At 31.6% G+C, this 17,457-nt stretch overlaps 4 protein-coding genes across 18 annotated transcripts; 2 read left to right on the forward strand and 2 right to left on the reverse strand.

The window, feature by feature from the left end:
• The first annotated feature begins 351 nt into the window (after window positions 1–351).
• LOC124950075 (myotubularin-related protein 3) lies at window positions 352–8,313 on the forward strand. Of its 8 annotated transcripts, none has more exons than XM_047496232.1 (17): window positions 352–683; window positions 1,591–1,648; window positions 1,766–2,092; window positions 2,249–2,435; window positions 2,518–2,696; window positions 2,769–2,970; window positions 3,057–3,247; window positions 3,320–3,515; window positions 3,575–3,760; window positions 3,848–4,012; window positions 4,151–4,401; window positions 4,486–4,722; window positions 4,821–5,103; window positions 5,704–5,805; window positions 6,220–6,404; window positions 6,539–6,840; window positions 7,436–8,313. In XM_047496232.1, exons 3-17 carry the CDS (start codon window positions 1,785–1,787, stop codon window positions 7,462–7,464), a joined length of 3,003 nt encoding a protein of 1,000 aa, XP_047352188.1. In that variant the 5' UTR covers window positions 352–683; window positions 1,591–1,648; window positions 1,766–1,784; the 3' UTR covers window positions 7,465–8,313. The 8 variants fall into 8 exon arrangements, with proteins under 8 accessions (XP_047352188.1, XP_047352192.1, XP_047352196.1 ...); XM_047496235.1 differs by having other exon boundaries at window positions 353–683; window positions 7,679–8,313; XM_047496233.1 differs by lacking the exon at window positions 352–683 and adding an exon at window positions 1,044–1,210.
• On the reverse strand, window positions 7,482–11,354 carry LOC124950080 (gustatory receptor for sugar taste 43a-like). 8 transcript variants are annotated; one of them, XM_047496248.1, is made up of 10 exons: window positions 11,144–11,352; window positions 10,621–10,719; window positions 10,154–10,512; window positions 9,882–10,083; window positions 9,587–9,803; window positions 9,150–9,483; window positions 8,944–9,024; window positions 8,585–8,859; window positions 8,337–8,495; window positions 7,488–8,199 (listed from the first exon to the last, which is right to left on the reverse strand). In XM_047496248.1, the coding sequence occupies exons 3-10, from the start codon at window positions 10,290–10,292 to the stop codon at window positions 8,038–8,040; spliced, it is 1,569 nt and encodes a 522-aa protein (XP_047352204.1). In that variant the 5' UTR covers window positions 10,293–10,512; window positions 10,621–10,719; window positions 11,144–11,352; the 3' UTR covers window positions 7,488–8,037. The 8 variants fall into 8 exon arrangements, with proteins under 8 accessions (XP_047352210.1, XP_047352207.1, XP_047352206.1 ...); XM_047496251.1 differs by lacking the exon at window positions 10,154–10,512 and having other exon boundaries at window positions 7,484–8,199; window positions 9,882–9,948; window positions 10,621–10,714; window positions 11,144–11,354; XM_047496247.1 differs by having other exon boundaries at window positions 10,621–11,352.
• Window positions 11,355–11,860: 506 nt separating this feature from the next.
• LOC124950086 (PAXIP1-associated glutamate-rich protein 1) lies at window positions 11,861–13,904 on the forward strand. The gene is made up of 3 exons (XM_047496265.1): window positions 11,861–12,510; window positions 12,615–12,775; window positions 12,890–13,904. The coding sequence occupies exons 1-3, from the start codon at window positions 12,442–12,444 to the stop codon at window positions 13,119–13,121; spliced, it is 462 nt and encodes a 153-aa protein (XP_047352221.1). The 5' UTR covers window positions 11,861–12,441; the 3' UTR covers window positions 13,122–13,904.
• An 87-nt stretch (window positions 13,905–13,991) lies between these two features.
• On the reverse strand, window positions 13,992–17,456 carry LOC124949821 (protein I'm not dead yet-like). Its single transcript, XM_047495548.1, has 9 exons — window positions 17,317–17,456; window positions 16,103–16,226; window positions 15,641–16,021; window positions 15,478–15,533; window positions 15,094–15,406; window positions 14,880–15,022; window positions 14,725–14,819; window positions 14,344–14,627; window positions 13,992–14,281 (listed from the first exon to the last, which is right to left on the reverse strand). Exons 1-9 carry the CDS (start codon window positions 17,454–17,456, stop codon window positions 14,012–14,014), a joined length of 1,806 nt encoding a protein of 601 aa, XP_047351504.1. The 3' UTR covers window positions 13,992–14,011.
• Between the last annotated feature and the right edge of the window lies 1 nt (window position 17,457).

A 17,457-nucleotide genomic window follows, 5' to 3' on the forward strand; every position in this document is an offset into this window, starting at 1 on the left:
ATAAAAAAAAATAAAAAAAAAGTATCTTAAGTTTATTAATGCATAGACACTTATAAATGTATGTAATTATCGAAAAAAAAAAAAAAAAGAAAAAAGAAAAAAGAATAATCAAAGTATGAGATTAACATTTTTTACATACACAGTAACGGTATATATGAAACATTTGTTGTGCTTTGAATAAGATTCAAATATGATCGTTATTTAATAATCGACGAATAACGATTGGTGAAGATATTTAAAGCGTTTACAAATTAAAATGTGATTGGATGGTTGGGCGAATGCCCATAAATGTATTATCCAATGTAACGCCGACCTTGTATACCTTTGTTCCATATCGCAAATAATCAGTAATATGTGAATGCGAACGTAGCTTAAAATGTACATAGATTGAGATCTGTCAGTATATCTTTCACGTCGCTCATACGAGTTTCGTTAGAGAAATTTAATCATAAATCGAATTTATATATCGATCGTAATCGCCGTTTGTCCAAGACGTACGAATAAATAAATAGTTATAACGTTGATGGAGATCGTTTTATACAATGTGGGCCATTTTCATGAACCTCCGTAATGAAAACTAATCGCGTTGGGCTCGCGAGATTTTCCACGGCCGTTTATCCCATACCTGCATGCGCCTGACAATCTACGTGTATAGCGAGGTCACACATTACTTTTCCATAAGGGTAATGAAGGATACTGTTGTTACTTGCCGAGAAATTTTAATAGTCCTTCATGATTTTAAGATAAGTGTCGATGCATTTTGTATGAGACGTCAGGAATTCCAAATATCGCCTCCCCCTCTCCCTCCCAAACCCCTATCCTCTTTCCTCCCCCCTTCCCCTCCGCCCCCCCTCAATTGCGGTGAAACTTCGCAGTCCAAAGTAAGATGTCTTTGCGAGAGGATACCTGATTTGCTCACATTTAATGTTTTGACATTTATCAAATCAAAGTTTACATTTTTTTTGCACGTTCAAATTTCTTATGACTTTTATTTTTTTTTCTACGAAACGTATTTTTCGAAATGTAATCATTTGATATTGTTCGTTATTTCATTAGAAGATGCAATGATAAATAAACATTCAATTATTAAGATAAAGTATCAAGGGATACTTTCCTTTATTATATGTTAAAGAATTCGTGAAAACTTTCTCACGCTTATGTATTTATTCTCAGTAAAAAGACTCACGCGTTTCCGGAATTTCTCATCGAAGTAAATAATGTTGAAATATTATTTGAAAGTGGATGCTTGTTTGATAATATAAAATCGTTTATATCGTTAATTTATATATTTACGTTCTTTAATAATCCAACGTTTTTATTTTTATTTTTCCTTTTTTCTTTTTTCTTTTTTTGTTTTTGTTTTTGTTTTTGTCTTTTTTTTTTTTTCGAACCAGTCACGTAATATAGTGATAATTAGATATTTTATCGTGCATGTGAAAGAATACAAAAGTTAAAATCATTGAAGCAATTAAATTCAAACATTACAATTATTTTTACCATGACTGACATGCAAACACTTTATTTATTACATTTAATCAGAAATATATTTAATTAATCATTTTTATTAAATTGTTATAATGTTTATTACAGGAAGCAGAATTTAAACTAATTATATATTTAGATACTTGTGAATCACCATTCATAATAGGTAAATTTAATGTTAATTACAAATATATTATGCTGATTGTATCAGTAAAAATACAGAGATATTATGTAAAATTAAAAATTAATAGCAATTTCACAAAAGTATTTTCTATTATTATAGATTGGAAAGTAGATTGGAAATGGAGAGTTCCGAAGAGCCGACCAGTTTGCAATCGATTTGTCATCTGCATGCATCGGAATTATTTCCAAAACATCCACATTTCGAATGTGAAGATCAGACATTGACAATCCCATTTACACTTTTAAGTGGAGAATCAGTAGTAGCATTGGGACGTATATCAGATGGTGTTTTGGCTCTTTCTAATTATAGACTTTACTTACAACAGAATAAAGCCTGTTACAATATACCCTTGGGCCTTATTGAACAATTAGAAGTAAAAGAAATTTTCTTTTTGCATATTGGATGCAAAGATGCTCGATCATTGAGGTATAGTTGATAGATTGTTTTATTTAAGCAACTTTCAATATGCTATGTCCTGATCTATAAATCAATGGAATATTAGTGTTACAACTCAATTTAGTATTGCTTGTCACAGACTTATGTAACCATTTTAAGCAGGAGAATATTGTCATAACGTTTTAGCTGTGCATTTTCCACTAACGAGCATTGTTTGGAATGGTTCAAACGATTACATAAAGTAACATATCCACGTAAAAGTATTGAGGACATATTTGCTTTTGCGTATTACGCATGGTCTATAGAAGAGGGTAAAGACTATCCTAGACTTGGAAAAGATAACAGTTCTTATATTTCTACTTTTAATTCAGAGGTAAATTCAATTTATAATGTCATATGATTTATATTTAAATATTTTGATTGTTATTCGATAACACTTTTGTATGATTATGAAGGTGGAACGATTGAAATTTAATCTTCATGGTACATGGCGCATAAGTCAGATAAATAAGGATTATAGAATGTGCCCATCTTATCCGCCACAACTCTTGGTTCCTGCTTGCATTTCCGATGAAACTCTGGAGACTGTTGCTAAATTCAGAAGTTCCAGACGAATTCCTGCAGTTGTTTGGAGGTAAAATGATAAAAACAATCTTTAATAAACACTTAATCTACTATATTTTACAATTAAATTTGTTATTTTAAGGCACGTAAACAATGGAGCGGTAATAGCTCGTAGCAGTCAACCAGAAGTTGGTTGGTTGGGTTGGAGAAGTTCTGAAGATGAGGATCTTTTAAAAGCTTTGTCTGATGCATGTTCCTATGATAAAGGAGAATCCACAATGGTTGACTCACCTATTAACTATTCTGATGTTGGAGATGATGCGATTACTCCAAGTGTTACAAAAGTAAATATAAATTTTATTTAAATGAAGATAATAAAAATAATATAAAGTTTTTAAAACTTATAAATTTTCTTTTAATCATTTTATAGAAAGTTCTAATCGTGGATGCTAGATCTTATACAACTGCTGTAGCAAATAGAGCACGTGGTGGTGGTTGTGAATGTCCTGAATATTATCCAAGTTGTGATATTCAATTTATGAATCTGGCAAATATACATTCTATAAGAAAAAGTTTTCATGCTGTCAGACAATTGTGTGCATCTGATGCTGATCAACCAAAGTGAGTTAATTAAATAATAAATAAATATGAATTATTTTCGAATGATTTAATGCTCTATATGCATTGTTATAGTTGGTTGAGTTTGTTGGAAGGTACTAGATGGTTACAGCATATGTCAGGTTTATTGCGCGCTGCAGTTACAGTTGCATCAGCTATTGAACGAGATGGACGACCAGTATTAGTGCATTGTAGTGATGGCTGGGATAGGACACCGCAGATTGTTGCCTTAGCACAGATATTATTAGATCCCTATTACCGTACTATGGAGGTAAGACCACAATACTTTCCATATTTATTATTGAATACACGGACAATTTTTTAATTCAGGGATTTCAAATATTATGTGAGAGAGAATGGTTAGACTTTGGACATAAATTTGCTGATCGCTGTGGACAAACAGTTGGTTGCGAAGATCCAAACGAACGTTGCCCAGTATTTTTACAATGGCTTGATTGTGTACATCAGTTAATTCAACAATTTCAGTGTAGTTTTCAAATGTCTCCTGCATATCTTGTAAGTCGTATATAATTCTTTGTAATAAATTGTATCGGTAAAAAGTATACATATAGAACAGATTAATATTTTTAATTTATGTTACAGGTAAAATTAGCACAGCATACATATTCACAACTCTTTGGTACATTTTTATGTAACACAAGACAGGAAAGATTACAATTAAGAATACAAGAACGTACTTTTTCAGTATGGCGATTTCTTAACTCTTCTTTGTTTGTTAATCATTTGTATTCACCTTTAAAAAATCAAGTAAGATAATTCTTTTTTTTATATTTTAAATCTATATGTTCACCAAGTATTTTAATATTTTCGAGCATATTAAATTCATTGATTAAATATATATAATATATATATATATATATATATAATTATATAAATTATTTTTAGGTATTATGGCCGAGTTGTAATGTACGAGATCTTGTTCTGTGGTCAGAAGTATATTTAGGTTCTATGGAATCCTCACTTGGTATTAGGGATGATAAGCAAAGAGTTACGATGATAGATATAGAAGGAGGTGAAAGTGAAGAACCACAAGGACAAATGACTAAAACACGTTCTTACGGAGATCTTATACACGCCCCCGATCATGTAACCTACCTTCACCGCAGACTTAGCGATCCAAGTATTTCCGTTGAAAAGTAAGTGATAATTTAAATAAATACTTGTATAAATATATTTTGTATATAATAATTTAATTATATTAATAATATTTCCTTTTATAGAAAATTTGATTCCTTAAATTTGGAAGTTGAGGCTGAAAAAATAGTAAATAACGTAGATGATAACAAATTTGAAACTGTAGAAGCAGATCCATCAGAGACTGACATTAAGACCAAACAGTATATTACAGTGCAAGCATCGAGCGAGTCACCTGCTAATCCATCAGTGGATAGTTCTACAGATACATTAATACCGAACAATGATTCGCTTGTTAGTGTTGTAAATGGGGAGAAAGAAATGTACGTTTTAAAAAAAGCTATAACTTTATGGGGGGTATAAAATATCGTATAAAATATTCGTAATATTAATGTCAATTTATTACGTATATCAATTGCAGATTGCAAACAAATCTAGGACAAGATAGTATTTCACCATGGATTGAAACTGGCACAACGGGACGAGGTACTTGTTCCTGTAATCGTAATCACACCGAAGGTAGCGATGTCAGTGATACCAGTGCTCCATTGATATCAAGAACACCAAGTAGCATATGTCCAGCTTCTCCAACCCATCAGGATGCTATATTAGATAATCCTGATAGGCTGGATGATGTCGATGGTCTTCCTGTTATTCATTGTGATGTTCAGTTACGAGTACAACAGATTATCGTCGAGCACAAGGTATACAAGCGATCAAAAAGACAAAAGATCAATAATTTTTAATATAAGATCACTCATCATTGACTTTTAAGCCAGGCATGAGCTACCTTTAAAAAATATTTTTAATTATATTCTGTTATGTTTATTTCATAAATCCATTAACAAAATTGTTTTAGAAATTTTATCAGCGAGAGTGAATTAATACTTGGAGTGTCACGTCACTCATTTACTGTTGATGCATGTGTTTCCGCAGGGACTTCGCCATCCATAAATGTTTCTTAACAGTTTTTTATCCAAGCAAGAACGATTTCATTAAGTATTAATTATATGTTGACTGAAAATAATAAAATATTTATTTTTTCTTAATTCGTTGAAATTTGAAAAAGAAGGAAAATTCATATTCATCTTCAGTTACCTAAGAAAAACCAGACGCGAGTTGTAAATTGTTCTTATGAATCTTTTGGATACTCAAAATATTAATCAGGGAATGTAGGTCGCCCATGACTGACTTAAATAATAAAATGTCGCAAATTTTTATAAACATCAGATTTTAGTTGACTTATTCTCAAAACACCTTTCTTAAATATTGTACTGAAAGTTGCTGTATACCTGTTTCTTTAGCTAAAGGAAGAAGCATTACGAAAGGAATTACATACAACAAGGCTAGCATTAATTAAACAAGTGTGCAACCACAATGCAGATACCGATCGTATTGATGATATTGTAAGTCTAGTATTAAGATTAACCGTTTAAAATTGCTCCAGGCTTATTTAATTTCTGTGGTATTTCTTTATACAGAAAGTATGTTACTGAAATTTTATTTGTATGGATCGCCTGTTGATTGAATATTACATATTGTGTAGACATTTAATTGAAGATTCTGAAGAAAGAAGCTTCCATTTTGTCAATCCGATTATTGATATATAGGTCAAAACATTTTATTGAATATCATTGCGTTCCTGCTATTTACATCACACTTGTTTTCTTGCGATCCATTTTTCGGAAATTTACTAACAGGTCAATAATTATGAGGCATTGCATATTTAATTTATATTTCTTTTTCATATATCGAAGGAGTGCAGAGAGGTGTAAAGATATTTTTTTAAAAATGATGAGCAACAAATTGTCGAGTTACAGGGTTCACTGCCTGATTCAGTGGGCAGTGCTGGAGAACACGGAGAATCTTTACCATCGGATATGTCATGGGAAGCCGTCGAAGACTTGGTACCAGCTCCAACTCTTTGGGTTCCAGATCATGCAGTAAATCGTTGCATGGGTTGCAACACAGAATTTTGGCTTGGTAGACGTAAACATCATTGCAGGTATGCAATAATATAAGAAAATGTTCGAAACAAGAAAGTGTGGATGAAAGGGGAGAAAAAAAAAAGAAATGAAATGAATCGATAAGAATGGCATAATTAAAAGGAATGGATAAATATCAATGCCATTCTTGTAGATGCTGCGGTAAGATATTCTGTGCGGATTGTTCAGAAAATTCTACGCCATTACCCAGTGAACAACTTTATAATCCTGTAAGAGTTTGCAAAGATTGCTTCTCTCGACTTCATCATCACACAAGTCCTTGCCAGTGCAGTGCTCGACATCAGAATAAAGTAGATCATGAAACGGATCTATCATCTAATTCAGAAACGTTGGTGACTTATCAAAGGGCAAAACCTATTTCGATGACGAAGGATACTTGCTGCGACAATTTATTGCAGGCTGCTCATCAGAAATCACAACCGTCCATTACAGCAGGTACGGTGAATTGAGCGTTTGGTTTGATATCCGCGACTGGAAAATGCAGTTTGGGTCTCACTTTCAATAATGCCGAGCATTATCTGTTTCCGATGCGTAATCATTGCTATCGGATTTATACATAATTTGTATCGTATACATAAATGAGGTACGCGTTGCTAAGATACGCGTTAGGTTCTTTAAATGATCTAATATTTATTGCTAGAGTAATAATTTGTACGAAAAGTGTATAGCAGCAAAAAAAAAAAAGAGTCAGTATACGAAGCTGTATATACCTTATGAGTAACTCGATCTAAAATTCTTGGTTTCTTTTGAAAGAGGTTCTTCGAGTTTCCCGTTTTTAGGTATTTCGATACGATAGTAGAGCAAGAGAAGGTGAGGCATGTTTTGGATAGGCTGTGACTGATGTCTAATTATAGGCGCTAGGCGGGATTTACTGCTAATTAATAGTCTCTCTATTGTGTAATTAATTAGCAGCGGGATAACGTTACGACGAAACTGTATTTGTATATTGTCGCCGTGTATGAGAATTGGAATATTAAATGTCATCGTGGTATCCCACCGCATTTGTATAGTGCCAACACTTTTTTTTTAGATGTATCCTTCTTCCTTTTCATCTCATAAGATGATGCGAAGAGAATTTGCGGACATAAAGTATCGGTCAATCTATATAATATACATTTATACAGAGTGCATATATTTATTGGGCAATAGAACTACTGTAATTAGCAATTTTCGAACACAACATTTTTACATGAAAGTAAACGGTACGGACATTACATGGGGACATTCCAAACATATATTTCATCCACCATTACATTTATTGTTATTATAACAGGTGGGTAAAACGGCAGATAAATAGTTCTACGAAACAACGGACGAGGCGATTAAATCTACGAACTACTGTAACATGGATAAATATTATATATGTGTATATCAGTGCATAAATTAAAAGTGGACAGAATATTGTATTTATATAAACTATTTGTATAACTGCCGCATGCCTATATTTATATAATTACCGTATGCCTATTTCAATTGACTATGTCCATATAAATGGACACCGAAATGAGCATTATTTGACTCTATTGGAACGTACAAAGTTAATTCAATTTATTAATTAAACGAAGACGTCAATGGTGTATGTAATATTTACTTACTTATAACGTCTGTAAAAAAAGAAAATCACAAGAACATTTATGTATTATTATGTTTGATCGTTGTGAAATTATGAAGAGACGAGGCATTTTTCAAAATTTGCGTAGCATTTTTCAAAATGTTATCTACATCGTCTTTCGTAGTGTCTTCTTTTTGAAATTGTATGAGAATTACGAGATATGTCGTTACCGCGCCGGCAATCTGAAACATTGGCACCAGTAATATATTATGAATAACGAGCGATATCGATGAAATCTGTCAACTTATACAGAATTCTCAATAAGAGTTGAATGAAAATAAACCTAACGACATTCATTTTTCCGTGTTGTATCGCTCACCGAAGTAACGAGAGATCTATCTAAAGAGAAAAGTCCACAAGCAGTAAAGTCCAAAGGTCGATGTAATATTTGAAGCGAAAAAACCTCCAAGTGTTTTCTACATTCCACATCTGGATTAGAAGAAAGCAGTTGACTAACGAGAACGGCCGTCTTTTGTGCCTGTAAATGAGTTTTTACTTTTTTAAGTTGTAAACATTATGTGTTGTTAAAATTCAGACGATACCGAACGGGTCAATAAAACATTTCACCTGAATGGTAGTGGAATAAGTAGGTTGTATGATTATAAGCATTCTCGTGACATGTAAGATGCACCACAAAGTTTGATCTATGATGGATAACCATTGACGATTTCCATTGACTTCATCTATTAGAAAATAGGGTGTAATAATCAAATGCAAGAGGCAGGTAAGCGTGATTACTACCATTACGAGACCGAAGGCATTATTTATAGAAGAAACCGTGTCGCATAGAGACGAGTGCACTGTCACGAGTTGAGCTATGTAATTCGCAAAATTTTTCGTTTCTAAAAAAAGTGCAGAATACGGTAAGTTTTTTTATTCGTATTATTTCAATCTAGTTTATTATATTCATATAAATATTAATTTACCAAATCCAACAGGATACCATTCTAGGGCCTTGGATATACGAATGTACGAAGCTGGTTGTTCTCGAGTTTTAATATCACCGGCTGTGCGTTAGGATTTATATAAAAAAATATTATCGTATAAATCATTTTGATATTGATCACGCGACACGATTCGTATTTTAATTATTATTACGAAAAAATGAAAAAAGAAGAAGTATAGTACTCACCCAAGCCAAGATCTTTTCTAAAATGATCGGTCACCTTGCCTGTCTTTAAAATACCTTCAAGACATTTGTTAAGTCTCACAAATCTCTGGCACACGTTGTATGTGATAAGACTATATTGGATTTCCAATATAATGATGATCATATACATAATATAAAGAGGCGTATAGTTGAACGGACCCTTGTCACTCATTTTTTTATTTGCCTTTGAATAATGATCCCACCAACACATATCGAGACTCGTTATTATAAAAAGATATGTAAAAGCGCAACCGAATAGGACAATGGTATATCTACGAGTTTTCTTCGGTTCAACGATACCCAATGTTTCGTCGATCTGATTTTCATATATAAGAGAAATGAGAAACAAAGTAAGAAGTGAAGAAAATGAAAAATGCAAACTTCATGGACAATCTCACGATGAGATTCTTTCCATTCACCTCGGCCAACTTATTAAGAACAATCTGTCCGTGTTTCCAGCGAAATGGCGAACCTAATACAGCAATAATAGCCAGTATTATTACTCCAAGAATATCACTACAAGTTGGTATTACAGCTGAATGAGATTTTAGTCTGATACTATTTTCCCAGCCATCTTTCATTTCTCGCCATAGACCCCAAACTTCTAAACCCATGATAACTCCAAGAAGTAATATGCTGAGTAGAAACGAAGAATGGATTGATTTGTCAAGGAAATTATTCAAGGAAAAAAAAAAAAGAAATAACATGTCTTACCAGTAAATTACATTGAAAACTTCCAAATGACCTTGGTATCGGCCATGAGCTTGTTTCGTGAAACGAACTGGAAGCAAACCACACGCCTTGCTGATATGATAAATAGGAAAAAGAGCTTGAAAGATATCGCTATTCACAATCGTCCTGTTTATTGTCATATTTTCGTTTTTAATATTGCTTACTTTAACATTTCCTCGTTTCCCTCAAAATTTCATTAAATTAGATTTATTAAATATTAATTTAGAAATATTTATATAAGTATACCTACTTACTGTTCTCATGTTTATTCCATTTCGCGTGCATTTTAGTTTCTTCAGTGGTTCCTTCTACACGTTTTACACGTTCAACCGGTAAAATATTTTCTTCGCAAATAGTATTATCATAAAATTCTTTTCTGATCAGAAAATACATGTTTGTTTGTTTACTCCCCCCCTCTCTCTCTCTCTCTCTTCTCTCTATCTCTCTCTTTCTCTTTCTTTTTCTTTCTTTTTAAGAAGAATATCGGAATCTTATCGTTAGAATATCGATCAAAGTAATAAATAAGTAATTATGTTTGCGTTTTGATTATCTCTATTATTTTATGATCATAATTCGTCGTTTTTTTTTTTTTTTTTATTATTATTTGTAAGTACTAAAATATAATTCTTCGCGTTAAAACGTATGGACTAGAAAGAATGTCTTTTCATTCTAAAGAATAACGATGAGAAACGAACCCCCACGTACATCGTACTGCGCGTACCTTTATTGTATTGCTTGTTGTGTCCATCCATTCGCGTCAGATCGTCGACGGATAATTATTGTTGTTGAACGAGTGGCTCTTCAGCGTGCGATGGCTATCCTTCAAAAACATTTATATATGATGTTTACATTAGTGGGTGGACGGACGCAGATAGAATGAAATTCTTGTAAAGTACACAAAGTTTTATTTATTATATATATGTATATATTAACACATTGAATATTTTCTTAACTATAGACGTTTCTTTTTCTCACATTTTATTTGATTCTCTTTTCTTTTTTTTGTTTTGTTTTTTTGTTTTTTTTTTTTTTTTAATTTATCTCATCGAAACAAATTGTATGGGTAACGATAATTCGATAAAAAAAATTTCACGGGTATTTATACTTTTTTTTTTTTTTTTTTTTTTTTTTTTTTTTTTTTTTTTTTATAGTACTATTATATACTTTACATTATCATCGAGTGTACGGAGGAAAAAGTAATTCTACCGATAATCAACGATGAACTTTGCAAAAAAAAAACACACCTAGGTTGAATAAACAACGTAACTTCGATCGTACCAATCCATATATAATTTTCGATGAAATAGCTTGATATATATCTCTTCTGTAATTGTACGGTTTGCTTGACTTGATATATTATTGCTGTTGAGCGTATCATGCATATAACATATATACGGAATATCTCATTAGTTTCTTTATTTTTAATGAAGTATTTTTTCTTCCCCCCCCCCCCCCCCACATAATACATGAAGAAATGATTTATTTCAAGTTTTACTTTTTTTCACATTTTTTTTTTTTTATATTTACGTAGAACGTTAAATTTATCGTAGATTTGTTGATTCCCAAGTCGTTTAGTCATTGTTCTTATCTGCTTTGCTTGATTATTATCGATCGCATCGATGGATCTTTATTTGTCCTCTGTCTGGATAAGAAATTATGAATCAAAATACATACATATGTATATAATATTTGATCGATCGTTTCGAATTACTAATGAATAATTTAATTCAATGCTTTCCAAACTTTGATGAGTCGAGAGATACTTTCGAAAACTTATTTTTCGTGATTCACTTTTAATAAATTCTTCTAATGAACATGTATATTACTTTTATATTTTAATATTTAACTTGACCCACACTTTAAGAATTTCTGATAGAATTTATGTAAACAACAAATCCAGTCATAAACCGTGTAATTTTAGTATCGTTTGAATAACGTATTATTTAATTAAGAAATTAAGCCATTAATTACAAATTGATCTTTTTTTTTTGATCGTTTAAACTAATTATTTGTTGATTTTTTTACCGACAACGTTAAAGATCAGCGCCATCTCTCGAATAAATTTTTTTTCGAATCACTACTATCACCACTTCCGTTTAGTTGATCTTTGATAATATACGCGAAGCATGTATCAACTATAGATCATTGTTTTGATATTTATTATTCCTCATACTTCGCAGTAATACTTCTTCGTGTATATTTATTTATTTTCGATATTAAACATTTGCTTTTAATAATATTGCGTGAATTGTATAGATCCAGAATATTTATTTGAATAGATGGTTTATTAATTTCTATGAAAACAATATTAGTGTATTGTAGATTGTTATTCATTTTTTATATACAACGTATGAAAATATCAATTTTTCTTTGCCAGTTTTTATAAATTGTTACTTCGTAACAGTGTTGCGAAGTGTTCTTTTGTGTCAAACTCACTATTATCAAGAATAAGCGATTTGAATGGAAAACATAACCTCAATATTAGTAATTGTTTTTTAAAATATTAACACGTGATTATCGCGAGAACTTTTGATATATTATTATGGATAGAAACGAAGAAGAATGGTCTGTTGAATGTTCGGATGAAGAAAAGTATGAAGTTGATTCAAAAGTAAGATATATTTCCAATGATATGCTTGATATATATCGAGTGTTATAAATTTTTAAAAACATACCAATGATTTGAATGTGATTATCTGTTTTCTTTTTATATAGAGCGAATGGACATTAAAGTCGGAAGATATACTTTCTTTAATTGACGGACTAGAAGCTAATAATCGTGTACTTGAACTTGAATGGAAATGTCCTGGTAGAAGAGGTCCTTCTCCAATTCCTTCTTGTAATCGTCAGCAAGAACACGGCTCGCAAGAATATAAGTAAATTAAATACAATTTTATGTAAAATCTTTTCTGTTAACGAATTTTTAACTGTTTTAGCTTTTAACTGTATTTAGCTTTTAACTGTTATAAAATTTATGAATTCCTTTTTAGACCAGAAGAAAAGTCAGATTTTGACTTTATGGATGAAATGTCATCTCCCAGATTACCAGTTCGTAGAGTAGGAGAAAGTACTCCTAAAGGTAGTGCTAAGAAAAAAACTGCTAGTTTTAATGGTGTTTTGTCGACTATGTTACGCCATCGTAGATTGGAACAACAAGAAATTAATTCAACTTCAAAGAAAAGTGAACCTAATTCACCAGGTTTAAAAACTCAACCAACTTAACATTATCTTTTATACAAATAGAGTACTGAAACTGATATAAGCACCAAGATATGGGACAAATGAGAGGAAATGTTTATTTTTTTTCACATATAAGATTTTGAATAGGAGGACTGTATATTGTATATGAGTACAATATGGATATGAAAGCTGATCAAAAATAGTTTTTAAAGTAAATTTTATATTTGCTAATTTAAAACCATTTTTTACCTGATGAAAGGTACTTTTTATCATCCTCTGTGAGGATATAATTTAATTATATTTGATAGATCAGGATGGAAATAGCTATGTGAGAAAGCTCTTACACATTTCCTATATCAAGTTTATTTTTTTATTTTTTTGTGTTAAGCATGTCTAATTTCTACATTTTTCTTTTTTACTCGAAACAAAGTTATTGATTGAAATAAGCATAATATATGAATTAATTTTAAAATATTTCAAAAGTGTGTGTGTGTGTGTGTGTGTGTGTGTGTGAGAGAGAGAGAGAGAGAGAGAGAGAGAGAGAGAGAGAGAAAGAAGAGAAGAGAAGAGAAGAGAAGAGAAGAGAATAGGATAAGATAATAATGCACAATGCATAATTTTAATCAAAATTGTGGTATTTTTATGTATATTGATCCTTTAAATGTTATATACATTTTTAACACAGTATCTAATTCCTTAAAACTTCTTTGTAAATCTTTACACTTACATTAAGTGATTTAAATTTCACTCAATTTAAAGATAAACATGCATTGTATAAAAGTACTTAGAAGAATCATGTATCATTGTAATATAAATGTAATTTTAAACAAATTATTGCGTTATATTTATTAATGTTCATTGAAATATGTTATTTTACATGAACATAATCCCGCGTGTGTTACGTATATTAATACGTAAAATAATTAATTTAATTAATCTTTTATAGTAACATCTGAAGCCCAATCAGGAAATTCGGCAATATCGTAAATAAAAACACCCCATGTTGAGAATAAAAGTATTTGTACTAATAAACTGTAAAGAGAGGGTAGACATCCTGCCATCATCAACCATTTAGTTGGAATATGACCTGCGACTGTTACGAGAGCATTTGGTGGGGTACCAACTGGTAGTCGGAATGAAAATGAGCACATTAACGTAGCTGGTATCATTAAATACATAGGGTGTAATTCCATGGCTATACTCTGTCAATATAAAAATTAATATAATACAGAGATGAGGAATGAAATTTAAGTTAATATCATACCATTTGTGCAATAACTGGCAATGTTATATTGGCAATGCCCACGTTCGATGTAAATTCTGTTATTATACCCACGAAGAAACAGATGAATGTCATTATAATAATAGGTGGTAAAGATTTAAGTGGTGTGAGAGTTCGGCCGATTGTTTTAGCTAGGGAAGAATGAACACTTCCTTTCGAAATTGCAAAACCACTACCTAGTAAAAACATTAAGCTCCATGGCATTTTAGTTTCAATAACTTTCCAAGTTATCAAGCCTTCCGATGATTTGACTGGTCTTTTTTCAGCTATGTCATACACAATTGATTATATTACGTATAAATATATATATATATATATATATATATGTATTTCTTTTTTTTAAATAATTTGAATAGTGCTTACGATTTTTGCTCCAAGAATAAATGAAAGAAGGATTTTTTGGTATGAAGAACATAAGAATTGAAACAAGTATAACTGGTGTCGAATCCTTTATCTCTCTGTGAAGATAATCGAATAATAGTCAAGCATAAATGATCGGATATTGTTTAAATACATACATATCTGTTATAAGTTCGGACCATCCAAAGACGAAGCCAGGTTTTCTAAATATCCATAAGAAAATACATAATAAAAATAATATAGTAACGCCGATTTCGTGAAATGAGATGGGACCTAGAGCTGAATATCGCGCTTTTACGACCTACGAATATTATGTCTTATGAAAATAAGTTAATATCATCGTTAATATCTGATTAATGTTATTGGATTTACATTGTTCGCAATTTTTTCGCCTTCTGTGCCTATCGTAGCTGCCAAGGCATCCTTACTCTTTGGTCTTAAATATCCCAAAAAAGCTATTCGTACGTAAAGCCAAGTGAGAAAAGAATTGGCGATCATTTGTGGAAATGAAGCTATCATCCAATCGGTGAAATTAATTCCTTCGGCAAAAGGAAAGGTACTCTCATAAATTCCTTTGAATGTAAGATTCGTTCCGGTACCAACGAGAGTTCCCGTTCCACCAAAAGTAGAAGAATATGCGACAATTAAAAGATAGCTCATAGTGACCTTAGAGGGTTTTAATATTCTGTGTAAGGAAAAATATATATTTGTAAAAGGGAACAAATTTTTGGAAAGTTAAGCGAGGATATTCCTTACTGTTCTTGAGGACTTTTTATGTCAGTCACTTTTATGAACATTTTACCAAATCCAGCCTGAAGAGTAGTAACAACGATAATAAATTCACCAATACATATATATATATATATATATATATATATATATATATATATACTAATAGTAAAATCAAGATATCACAGACCTCCTCTAATTCCTGAAGGATAGCGAAAATAATTGGTAACATCATAGCGGTCGCAGCTGTGTTAGAAACCCACATGGATATGAAAGTGGTGACTACGCAAAGACCACCAAGTAGTCGACTATGACTACAACCGACCATTTTCATAACTCCAAGGGCAATCCTAAGATGTAAGTTGCAATGTTCGATGGCTACGGCAAGTATCAAACCACCTATGAAGACCATTATCGTATCGTTCATATAACAAGAACATGCTTCGTCTGTGGTAAGTACACCAAGACAGGGGAAGAGGACAATAGGTAATAATGAAGTGATTGCCATGGGAAATACTTCTGTTATCCAGTATCCAGCCATTATCAATATGACGAAGGCACATCTAACTTCCTATATGAGTGAAATAATATATAAATAGAGATTTTTTATATGAATTTTCATATACGTCATGTGTTCGTATTAACAGAATACCGAAGAATCGTAAATTATTAAAAGTGGTAATAGACTTAGAGGCCAGAGAATGGCATAAATTATTTTCCAATAGGTTTTTAAGAAGTCGAGTGTCTTTCTATCGCTTTCTTCCCTTTCCAAGACTCTGTATCGATAAGAGACGGTTAAAGATTTTTATTTTTCATAAAAGATCTTATCATCCTTAGTTTGATCTATTTCTTTTTTACGTACTCTCTATCTTCTTCCTCAGCCATGTTTTTTTATAAGGTTTGTTTCAATACGAGAAACCAAATCTTTAAGGGACCGATAAATAACTTTCCTGTCTTTAATGTAACAAATTTTTGTATATTTTATTTTTATGCATTTATACAGCTAATTTCATATTGGAATGGCTTATATATATATATATATATATATATATATATATATATATATATATATATATTTCGTATCTATTGTTGTTCATTTTTTTAATATTTTTTTCTTATTCTTTGAATAAGAAAATATTTTTAAGCAGATAAGATTTTCTTCACCATTTTTTGTTCGAAGCGTGTATAACTTCAGCGACATGTATGGCAAAAATATGAATTATATGTGCAATAATGAAATACTGTTCACATCATGTATCTATCGTAGGTTATATTCTTCTCACGTACAACCTAACTATCGGCTTAATGTAAGTTTAGTTTTAGTAGATTTACTTTTCAATCTTCCAATTCATATCGATCCAGTCTGGCCCATTCGACTGGCCCTATCTCTGTCTGACCCAGCACTGTCTGACCTGTCCCGACCCTGAGAAACATACTTATGCGTGGTTTTCATTAAAACTAAGTATAATATATAAATATTCAATTATTAACTCTTTTCGAAAATAAAAACAGCATTTTTTAAGAAGATCGTTTTCAATGAAAATGAAGCTTTATCGAAGAAATCCGAGAAAGCCATTTTTTCGTTTAAAATAAATCATCTTTAAAATGATACCTTGTACGTCAAAATCGGTCAAAAAGTACTCCTGGATTTATTGCCGGCATAAGCCATTATAAAACCAGTGGTGATGAACAGCCTTAATGAATTTACCCGAAGGAATTTTCATTAGTCAGTTCGCATACGTGCTATGCATTATAAGTTCAAATATCTAAATATAGTCGGCCTAGAATCTTGAAAAGGGCTCAGATAAGGTCGCGTTTCTTTCTATTCGACGGGGAGAAGACGACGATGGAAGAATTCGGTTCGACCTTAATGATGTCTCTTCAAGCAAGACAGGGAGCAGTGCCTGCGGCGTTACTGATTGCGCTCTTTTCATTGTCCGAAATACCTCTGGTACTTCAGCCAGCTTATATCTACCATCTTTGCCGTTACGAAGTTTGACTTTCATC

The sequence above is a fragment of the Vespa velutina genome, chromosome 6 (genome assembly GCF_912470025.1).
Source record: "Vespa velutina chromosome 6, iVesVel2.1, whole genome shotgun sequence".
NCBI classification, from domain to species: domain Eukaryota; kingdom Metazoa; phylum Arthropoda; class Insecta; order Hymenoptera; family Vespidae; genus Vespa; species Vespa velutina.

Coding starts and splice junctions, on each gene's coding strand:
- LOC124949821 (XM_047495548.1), bottom strand. CDS start 17,456: ATGAAAGTCAAACTTCGTAACGGCAAAGATGGTAGATATAAGCTGGCT. Junction 15,534..15,640: donor TCCTTCAGGAATTAGAGGAG/GTCTGTGATATC, acceptor ACTACTCTTCAG/GCTGGATTTGGTAAAATGTT. Junction 15,023..15,093: donor GCGAAAAAATTGCGAACAAT/GTAAATCCAATA, acceptor TAATATTCGTAG/GTCGTAAAAGCGCGATATTC.
- LOC124950086 (XM_047496265.1), top strand. CDS start 12,442: ATGGATAGAAACGAAGAAGAATGGTCTGTTGAATGTTCGGATGAAGAA. Junction 12,511..12,614: donor AGTATGAAGTTGATTCAAAA/GTAAGATATATT, acceptor CTTTTTATATAG/AGCGAATGGACATTAAAGTC. Junction 12,776..12,889: donor CACGGCTCGCAAGAATATAA/GTAAATTAAATA, acceptor ATTCCTTTTTAG/ACCAGAAGAAAAGTCAGATT.
- LOC124950080 (XM_047496248.1), bottom strand. CDS start 10,292: ATGTATTTTCTGATCAGAAAAGAATTTTATGATAATACTATTTGCGAA. Junction 9,804..9,881: donor GTTTTCAATGTAATTTACTG/GTAAGACATGTT, acceptor GTTTCTACTCAG/CATATTACTTCTTGGAGTTA. Junction 9,484..9,586: donor TTCTTAATAAGTTGGCCGAG/GTGAATGGAAAG, acceptor TATGAAAATCAG/ATCGACGAAACATTGGGTAT.
- LOC124950075 (XM_047496232.1), top strand. CDS start 1,785: ATGGAGAGTTCCGAAGAGCCGACCAGTTTGCAATCGATTTGTCATCTG. Junction 2,971..3,056: donor TTACTCCAAGTGTTACAAAA/GTAAATATAAAT, acceptor ATCATTTTATAG/AAAGTTCTAATCGTGGATGC. Junction 4,402..4,485: donor CCAAGTATTTCCGTTGAAAA/GTAAGTGATAAT, acceptor TTCCTTTTATAG/AAAATTTGATTCCTTAAATT.